At 41.5% G+C, this 10,479-nt stretch overlaps 1 protein-coding gene across 5 annotated transcripts in view; it reads left to right on the top strand.

Annotated features, from left to right (window-relative positions):
• LOC103624216 (follistatin-related protein 4) overlaps positions 1-10,479 on the top strand; it is a 228,162-nt gene that overhangs the window by 3,488 nt on the left and 214,195 nt on the right. For 4 of the 5 annotated variants that reach the window (XM_017746904.1, XM_017746903.1, XM_008643431.2 and 1 more), the window contains exon 2: positions 30-165. In XM_017746904.1, coding sequence (XP_017602393.1) covers positions 37-165 — 129 coding nt within the window. In that variant the 5' untranslated portion in view covers positions 30-36. Of the gene's footprint in view, positions 1-29; positions 166-10,479 lie in introns of those variants that run through there. The other variant, XM_017746902.1, reaches the window with a different exon arrangement.

Genomic DNA, 10,479 nt, shown 5'->3' with positions numbered 1-10,479 from the left:
TTTTTTTTTTTTTTTTTTTTTCCCAACAGACTTGAAATGATGACATCAAGGAGCTTTTGGTGCTCTCTTGTATTGCTGGGGGTTTTCCCGTTGGTCACAAGGGGATGGATGGATGTGGACCGGAGCAGAAAGCTGTACTCGGATGCAGGGAGGTTGCATCAAGAGGTACTGTACTCCCTCTGCTGCTGCAGCTACAGTTCCTGGGTTTCTGTTCTTGGGCTGTGTTCGGGCTCTCCATACTGCAAACAGAAAGCAAGCATGGGCTTATCCATGTATATTTGTATTAAACACCTGCTGAGCAGGTCAATGAAAAACAGTGAAGCAGAAATTCTTACACTTCTTGTATATACTGACATCATCTGGAAGTGAAACTGGGCATCTGGCTGTTGTGGAGATGGTGTCTTTGCCCCAAAGACTTTACAGTATGCTGTGTCCTGGGGCTGCTGACACCAGTGAAGCTAAATTTAACAAGCAAACTGTCCTGGCTCTTCACTTGGGTCAGTGGACCTTTAGGTGAAACCTAAAAAAAGCTCTTTTGAAGGAAAACTGAGCCATAGGCCGTTCGGAGAGAAGCAGCAAAATTACTGCCTGAAGTGTTTCCCTCCAGACTTACTGATGTGAAACCTCTCTGAAGCACAGAACAATAGAAAAGGGAGCGGCAACAGTGACTAGCGAGGGGTGATCTCCTTCCACCCCAGTGCCCGTCTCAATAGGGCTTTGGGACTGGGGCAGGGCAGCAGTGCCTCCTCAGTGCTCAGTCCTGGTTCTGGAAGTGGAGAAGCAGCTGAGCCTGTTTCCAGTGCTGAGGGGTGACAGTGTTGGCTGCTGTCACAGGGGTATGGATGGAGCAGTCCCTGTCTCAGCAGTGTTGGAGCAGGCTGTCCCAGCAGGATACTGGATTTCTGAAGCAGACCTCAACACTGCTTGTGGCACAGATGTACACTGAGATTTTCACAAGTCTGAGACATGTGAATAAAGACACAAAAACCTAGAACTGTGACTTTGAGCTGTAAATGATGAATGAATGCTGAAACAATTTTAGTTATTTAATTAGTTCCTTATTGTTGTATGTTTGCTAAATGGTTGCTCAAATGTCTGAAAGTGGGAGATGGTGCAGGAGGACAGGGAAAGGACACTTGGCAATTCTTTTAGCTGCCATTGCCTTGAACACTTATGTGCTGACAGACACATCAGTCAGTGCCAGTCTAATGATAAGCCCTTGATGGATTCATGTTGCAATTGGATCTATTTAAGCCTTAGGATTTGGTTCTAGTTGGAGAATCCCATTTCTCCCAGTCACATCCCGTCTACAAATACCCAGTTATCTGCATTATAGTTTAAGCCAATTAAAAAGGTGCTTTTTGCTGCTTAGCAGGGCTCAAAAGTAATTTCAATGGTGTTGGATGTTCTGCAGTTCTGAGGTCTGTTTCAGGTGTATTTTGTCCTTGAGGTATCCAACCTCTGTTCTGTAAAAGAGAAGGGAAGCAGTTCCCTTCCACACCTCCACTCCACAAAATAACTCCACACAGTTATTTTGCTGCTGTGTAGGCTCAGGTAGTACACTGGCACTCTGTTAAACCTCTTCTTGCAGAATCTCTGATCATTTTTGCTTTGTTATTAAAAATTATTAAATATTTTGCATTCTTGTGCAGTTAAAAAAATCTTATTCTTCACTAATGCACATTAGTTTTGATTTTTTTTAAGGAAGTTGCGCTGAGGAATTAAATTCATTACTCAATTTACTTTAATGTTAATCATAGAACTATCATATTACTTGAAAGACACTAATTCATTTGATCTTTCTCTAAAGACCGTAATGTTACTGTACCAATTACTTGATCTTGCTTGAGGTGGAAGGATCTCAGCTAAAAGCGTATTTACTCAGGTTTGCACAGAATTTAACAAGTGTGAATATTAAAATTATGAATGTACAAAGAATGCAGTTAAAATAGATTCAAGAACTGTAAGTTATAATTCAGATTTTTGAAAAAATATCTCTGCAATATTTCTTGTTTCCACAAGAAATAGTGTTTATACAGTGTGGCACCCAACACCAAAATAAATCTGAAAGCCGTGAGCATAGCTTTCAGGTAGGGTCAGTAAAACTGAGATAAGCACCTTTTGAGAGTAAACAGAAGTTACTTTCTCTTGCAGAAAATAACTTAGCCATAATTCTTTTTTAATAATAACAGTTACTGAAACCCTTTTCTAGAGTATTGGGCTTTGTTCAATTTGGAGCTCCTTATCCATGAGAAGTTTGTTAGGTTCCAAATTTTATGGTTTAATTAATACGTAGATCCATTAACATGCATTTAAAAAATATTGAGTCACAACTAGAAATGCTCCTAGCAATTCTCTAAAACCGCTTTAAAAATGAGTGAAGTGTTAATTTACAGGTCAAGTAATTTTGAAGTGTGCTCTGATGGAAAATTCTTGTGAACCTCATCAAAGCAAATATGTAGGTATGGGTCACTGACCTTCACTAATACTTGTTCTGATCTACATAGGAACAAGTTTACTGAATCAAAAACTTTGCTTAATTTATGTTCGGATTGCTAAATCGATTTCTTCATGGTATGTGGGAGAATTATTGCAGTTGTGCTTTGAATTTATTAAAGAAAATAAGACTACAAGTCCTTCTGGTCAGAAATCAACCCTTTAACATAACAATGGTGTGTGTTTTTCTTGATGCACACCTTTTCGTCCCTCAAGTTTATGGGGTGTTCCTGAGAAGAGGTTTGTTTTCTGGATTACTTTTAGTCCTGATTAGAATAGTTGATAAATGTGTATATGCATTATGAAATTCCAGTTTCAATGAAAGAGCTAAAATAGAACACTTAATTAAAAAAAGGACAGCATTAGTATTTGACTGGAAAGCTGCAACTTGTCTGGTTTGTATTAATTTTGGAGAATACTGCTGTGTTCTGTGAAACTTCTCATAAGCTGTTTCCAGGGGTTGCCAGAAAGCTCTTGAAGCTTCTGGGCATTGCACATGAACTTGGGTGCATCTTCTCAGGGTTGAATCATCATGGGACTAAATCCTATTCAGTGGAATATATGCCAAAATACCAGATACATAGAGCTCACCACTCTGGGATGTTGTTTTTGGACAAGTTTTTTCCTCTGCCTTCAGCAAGTCTGATTGCATGTTCAAGTTGGAAGTTCTAGAGGTGCCTAAAATTCATGGGCAGCTCTGTGCTGGCTCAGAAGGGCTTTGGGTGGTCCATGGTACACCAGATGATGTGATCTGGGGTCACCTCTTCCTTCTAGAAAGGAATTCTCAAAAAACATAGCTTTCTGAGTCATTGTCAGTGGTAGTGAAGAAAGTTTCCAGTGTGAGCAGAAAAGAGACAAACAATCTGGATCTGAAATAACCCTGGAGTTTGGGTTTGGAGGAGAACTTGGCCAGGAGGTTCTGACGGAAAGCCTACGGTGCTCGTCCGCTCAATATCTACAAGGTAATCCACACTAGTAGCTCAGGCTGATTTTTTTTCAGCCTCCTGGGGTAATTTGCAAAGCATCTTAATAAATACTGAAATTTGACAGCCAGCTTCCCTTCTCCCATTCCCTGCTTTCTCTGTGAGAGGCTGATTTCCTGTGCATGCTGAAGCCAGGCTGGTTTTGCCATGGTTCTTGGGGCAGGCTTTGCATCTCCTTTTCTGAACCTAAAACGAACAGAGCAGTGCTGCAGGTCTTCTTCAGCCCTTCCAGCAGCAGAGTTCCTCTAACACAAGTCATCACAGAGCTGCATTTTGGAAATTTAAATTGTGTTATGTTTTCTGGGGCACTGCTGGTGGGTAGCTTGAATAATATTGTCCTGGCTTGATAGTGTGAAAGTGGAGAATAATCCTGTGTTGTGGTACATGGAGAATTGTTTTGTGCTGCATTGTTAAGTATTTGAATGTCACCAAGCTCCTGAGCAGTGACAGTAAAGACTGGCAGGTGTTCTGTGGTCTGCTCAGGTCTACAGAACTGCTCTGTGGTTTTCTAGAAATACTTAATTGCTTTAATTTGGCTTTCATGCCATGCTTTTTTTGCCACCCATCCTCCTACTTGAGAAGTCTCAGGAGACTGTGCACAGCGCCCCCTGGTCCTGTGGGGAGAATAGCTGTGTCCCTGGGCAAGGTCCTCTGTACAGAGCTCACAGGTGATGCTCCATGTGCTCATTTTTCAAGGCACCATAACTTTCTTCTTGTTGGCATTTGGCAGGTATTGGCTCTGTTGGCTATCTATTGTTATTGTTCATTATTACTTGAAGGAGAGTGTAGATTCCCATCCCTGGAAGTGTTCAAGGCCAGATTGGATAGGGCTCTATGCAACCTGGTCTAGTGGAAGGTGTTCCTGCCCGTGGCAGGGGGTTGGAATTGGATGATCTTTAGGGCCCCTTTGAATTCAAACCATTTTGTGGTTCTATGTTTCTATGGCACCTGAACTGCTTAAAATCCCCAAGTATAAATGTACTGCAAACAGCTGGATCAGACCAGCCCTTCAGTGCCCTCCTGCCCAGAATAAACCATTTCTGTGGAGTCCATTCACAGCTTCAACTTTGCTTGTCTAAGAGTATCAATTATTGCCGAAATTCCTAGTTATAGTCAGATTCTTAAATGTTGCATCACTTACTGCTGCATCTGAACACCACAGCAGGTTATTCAGAGCAGCAGAAAAGTAATATTTCCTAATCTGACAGACTAGGAAATAATTGGTTTTGGAAGGTAAAAAATTGCAAAGGCTTTTGATACAAGCTTTTTGCTTCTAATTCAAATAGAGACACAATTTCAGATGATGAGCTTGGAATAAAATAGGCACAGAGTATCAATTTTATATACAGTTGAAGATCTAATATCCTGGTATTTATTTTAATTCTTAATAGTAGTAGTATATTCTCTACCATATGAGTGTTCTCTCTGCTTTTCAGTTTGGAGAAAGGAAAAGAATCAGATTTTAATTTAAATCTATACTGTGCTACAGCCTGCTCCTGTTTCAAGCATTAGTGAAAGTACAGGGAGACAAGACTTAAGTGTATTTTTGTATCACTTTGGTATGTAGTGATAATTCACTCCTTGTTACCTGCATTTATGTGGTATCTCTAACAGCAGTAATTGCTTTTTTGTAGAGCATCCTAAATCTTAACAGGTATATTGTCTCTGTGGAGATGAGAAGCTTTTGCTCTGAGTGCTGGCTACCAGAGCATCTGCAGTTCAAGGTGCTGTGGAATGTTTTGATAATATTTGTTATGCATGTTGAACTCCTTCCTCTGTGTCCCCAACCTCCCCTCCACTTTCTTCTGTGTACTCAGAGAGCTTAATAAATGCTATATCTTATGGGATGCTCTTGTGCTTGAAGTACTAGAAAATGTGAATGTTGGAACAAGGCAGGTACTGTATACTTGAATAACACCAGAAAATGAGAAGAATTTTGGTTTACATAAATGGTTATGGCTCAATAGTGAGTGTCAGGGATCATCAAGATGCATCTAAAGCACAATATGAAGATGAAACCCACTTGTTTGTAGTCCCCTACAGAACAAAAATCCTGCTTCTTTTATGATTTTTAAACTTCTGGTAGGATGTGGTGTGTGATACCTCGTGGTGGTTCTGCACTGCCCAGTTTGCTGGGGACTGTCACCTTCCAGCCGAGAGAAGAGGCCCCCCTGCTGCATGGGAGCAGTTTGTGGTGCATTGGATGTTAATGACCTTGAATTTTGGGTGCGTGGGTGCTGGCCCTGGGGAGCAGAGGGACGTGGGCTCGCGGTGCCTGGCTCTGTGCTGAGCTGTGGCACAAACTGACTGCAGGGATCAAATTCCAGTAAGTTTTTCTCATGTCACAGTTGAGCAACTGTGAAAAATTGTACTGAGATGGGGAAATGCTGGTATGATTTTGAAGAAGAGAATGGGACCAGAGTAAACCATGTTGCAATTATAAAAGGAATCAAGGCAATCTTTACTTGGCTATGATGTGGCAGAGGGTTAAACTTCCTGATATTCTGTTTAGAAGCCACTCAGCCTTGAAAGACTAAATGTTGAGCATTTTTTTTCTTTCAAATGTAGCATATTCTTCCTTTGAAACAAAGGCTGTAGCATTAGTTTTTAGAGGAAGACAGTTCTATTTGAAGTACTTTTGACTGCCAAGCAGGGGAATTCTCAGTTTTTTAGATTAGCAAGGGTACATTGACAAATTTGGGATTTCTAAAAACAGCCATCCCACAAGCTTCCCCATGACAACGTGGAAATTTATGGAGCTATACCTGGGTTTCTCATCTGGAGTCCAGAAATAGTAGTGAGTAAATCAGAGATGCAGCAATTATCTCAATTAGCTACCGTATGGATGAGCAGATGATACTGTGTGATGTGAGACATCAGAATTTCTCTCAGTGTTTATACTAGACGGGACAAATCTAAATTGCCAGTGTCTGTACCGATATCAAGCTTTCTCTAAACAGTAGCATGTGATCTATTTTTTTCATGCCTGATCAAAAAAAAAAAGTGGATAATCTCTGCCTGATTAACATGGGTTTTTTAAAAAAATATTCTGTATTCATGGCTGTAAACAGAAAATCCTGATTGTCAGAGTCATACATTGTGCTGATGCTCCAGTCCCCATGCAGAGTGTCTCACCAGCCCTGTACTGGGTGCCATTTCATAGAATGATTTGGGCTTGGGTTATAACTAATCGAATTCCACCCCCCTGCCATGGGTGGCACTAGACCAGGGTTGCTCCAAGCCCTGTCCAAACTGGCCTTGAACACTTCAAGGATGGGGCAGCCCCAGCTTCTCTGGGCAGCCGCAGCCTGTGCCAGGGCCTCACCACCCTCACAGGGAGGAATTTATTCCTAGTATCTAATCTAAATCTACCTCTTTGCTTGACCCCTCACTGTAGATAAGGAGGAGAAGGCTCTGAAGGGAGGAAAAAAATCCATGGCGTGGTAGTCTATTAATAGGAACAGCCACTTCTTTATTAATTTGCTAAACGAGTTAGGACTGTATATTTACAAATTGTACAGCAGTTAGGATGATCCTGAGAGCAGGTCCCTGGAGACCTGGAGTGTGCAGAGGTAACATCTGATTTATTGTGAGACCCAGCATGAGCCCAGCTGCAGGGACTGGGTTTGATTTATCTGCTTGCACTGCTGTGTCTCCCACGAAGGGTCTGGTAAGGTCAGCAATGCAGGGAACTTGTGGATCTGGAATGTTACCTGTTCTTCTGCATCTCTTAATCTGCTGCATTAATTGTTGTTTTGCCGCTGATGGTGGTGGTTTTTTAGGTTTGCTTGGTTTTTTAAAAGTTTTGGGGTCTTTTGGGAGAGTCTGCTATATTAAATTTTGGTCATAAAAAGGGGTGCCTTCTGACTAAATCTAAATCAGTATTAAAGGGCAAGAGGCTGAAACCACTGCAAGGTTATCCAATGGGTTATGGTGCTTGAGGTGGTTGAGTTTGGTATCTGCTTTGGTGATCCATGCTGAGCATCATTCTGTACTGGGATCAGAGGCCAGTAACAAACAGGGATGGGAGATGCATAGCCATGTCCAAATTTCTAAATACTGAATTCATCCCAGGAAGTGTTCAAGGCCAGGGTGGATGAGACTAGTGGAAGGTGTCCCTGCCTGTGGCAGGAGGTTTGGAATGAGATGGGCTTTATTGTTCCTCCCAACCCAAACCATTCTGTGATTCTATACAAAACAACCTGAAAGTGGTTTTTCTGCTTGCATCTGTTGCTAATGACCATTGGTAAACCTGTTTGTTGGCTACCAAGCTCTGTCTTACGTTGTGTATTCCCTCCATGGTGTTGTGTTTTAACTCTGCACAACAAAGTTCCCAATGCTCTGTGTTTGTTCTGAACGAAATCAGATTTATCACTAGTGCATCATTACTCAGGAGATAATAACATAAACTAGTTATTATGCCTTGGCATTCCTTTTGTAAGAGCAGAAAAGGGCTTTGTGCAAAACCAGTTGTTAAATCGCATCATATTGACACAGGTGTTGGTACAACACACGCAGCTACAGGGGAGTGAAGTGTGACAGCAGGTAGTGAATTCTGTTTGATTTTGGTTTTCATCCCTCCTGTTCCAGGTAGAATTATTTATCATACTTGATGACACTGGGGTGCTTGGTCTTTTGGAGATGCAGTTTTTCTTTAGCTACATGTCTGGTGAAAGGCAGTCCTGAAGCAAACATACTACATTGATTTCCACATAATGATTAGGCACTTCAGATACAGAACAGAAGGACCTTTCATTCTGTACTCAATTGACTAACATTAAAAAGTAGGAAATAGGTGCTAAAAGTGAACCTTGACAAATAAAATTGTTGTATTGCACTAATGAAATGCCATTTAAAGCAGTACATGAGGAAGCTTTTTTAGAAGGAATGGAAAATCTAAAACAATTTTTTCCCTTCAAAGCAGATGATTTATGCTCTGATAAAATTAGATTTTTAGTTAAAGGAATTTGCAGTCATTAAATGGTGCCCATGAAATAAGTCTCATTTATAACCATCTGCTTTATGGCTTCGACAGAAAAGTATTCCTCAGGCAATGCATTCAAGAACTTTAGTGTCATTTTTATCAAAATAGTTTAGTTCTCTACTGGTAACACTATTAAAACCTTTGAAACCTCTGTGTGATTTTTTCTTTTTTTAACTTGAGATCAGTATCATCCTCTTCAAGAGAAGTCTGCCTGGAGCTGGTACCTTTTTGTGCTGTACTTTAAGCCCTACTGTGATTGCCAGGTATTTTTCCTTTTTTTTGTGTACCTTCCTGAAATCTTGAGCATTCTCAGTTTCATTGGAGTTTTCTCCATGGAAGGGATGTTTTGGGGGATGTACCAAGTGCTGCTGTTTTCCCCAGAATGAGAAGTGATGGCATGCAGCCTGACCTCATGTTCTCCCATTGCAGTTCTAACAGGCTTTTCTTCTGAACCCTTCATGTGTTTTTTGGGATAGTTTATATTCATCAGAGCTTACAATTATAAGGGGAACAGAGTAAAAGAAGGGAAACTTTGAAGACCGTCCTTTGTCTTTCACGATGTCTGTGCAGACATGGAAATAACAAAAGGGTGTTTTATGAAAGTGAGCTTACACTTGGATTTTTTTAGTAGAGTCTTGATAGTCAATTTCCTTTTGATCAATATAATAGTTGTGATTAGTTTTAGTGTTTCTAAGCTTTTGAACTGCAGAGAATTCAAACAGCTTGTTAGTGTGAGGGACTCTGGGGGACTTAAAAAGTATTCTTCCCTTTTGCATCTATTGCATGTACATAGGCCTAATAATAGCAGCTGTAGCTGAGTTTTTTTTATCCTGTGCCCCACCTCTCTAATATTTTGAAAAGCTCAGAGAGGTCCCTGGAGTTTAACTGGCTGCACAGCTTGGAGCTCTGCTGCCTAAAGAGGATAAATGCTTTGAAGTCTGTACTAATCCTGAATGCCATTTTACATATTGCTCAAGATCACTGAGGTAGTATCCTACAGGGAATAATGACAGTATTTTTATAAGCAAATACCCATTTTGGGTTTATCCCCCTCAGCTGACTTGAAGGCTGCCAAGGAGACCATTTCTGCTATTCTGATCCTTCTCGAGTTTGGTGAAAGCTTTGTTTTGAGGAAGGCTGCTCGTGGTCGTGTGAAGGAAGGAGAAGCAGCATCTGCTGCCTGCACAGGTGGTGACAAAGGACAGTATAAACTGTCACCATGTTTGGGCCAGGACGTGGGTGATGTGAGGTGGCCCCTGGGCTGGAGGAGACCTCAGCTGTGGCTCTGTCCTGCCCTGGACTTCCCAGGAGATTCTGGGAGGGGGCAGGAGGCAGAAAGGAGCATTTCTGTAGGCAGTAAATGGGTACCTACAGCACTGTAGTGTGTGGTGCCCAGAGCCTTCTCTTCTCCAGGCTGAGCAACCCCACCTCTCTTGGCCTATCTCCACAACAGAGGTACTCCATATGGTCTTCACAATTCCACTATTTCTAATACTGTCTGCAGGAAGTAATTCGAAAGATGGAAATTTGGACATATTTGTAATTAACCCATAAAGAATGTTACTGTGTGGAATTAAATATTTATTCCTCTGAAGTCTCACCATTAGTATAAGCAGATGGTGTCTGGGAATGCAATACCTGCTACAGTGAGGATTCTGTAACGTGATGTACCAAACAAGGAGGCAGTGGAAAAGAAATATATATGGACTGATTCTTGATAGCTGTTTCAGAGATGTTTATTTCTCCAGCTGCCTGGCCGGGATCTGCTGAGGAACTGCTGCAATCACGGGACCCGAGGGTCCTTGCCCGCGCAGGGGAACACAAAACAACCAATGGGGAACGAGGCTGACCAGGGGCTAGGGAAACCCTGTGTCTCCCCCCCAGGGCCCCTCTCCCAGGACTACATGGCAGGGGGAGAGATCCCAACATTTCACCCATTTATTTTAACAAAAAGAGATTTAAAATTTAACATTGAAAACAACGGGATAAACATGAGATAACAAGGACAGTTTCAAA

The sequence above is a fragment of the Corvus brachyrhynchos genome, unplaced genomic scaffold, assembly GCF_000691975.1.
Source record: "Corvus brachyrhynchos isolate BGI_N302 unplaced genomic scaffold, ASM69197v1 scaffold381, whole genome shotgun sequence".
Classification (NCBI taxonomy): domain Eukaryota; kingdom Metazoa; phylum Chordata; class Aves; order Passeriformes; family Corvidae; genus Corvus; species Corvus brachyrhynchos.
Note: the sequence above shows the minus strand (reverse complement) of the source record. Positions and strands in the feature narration are given on the sequence as shown.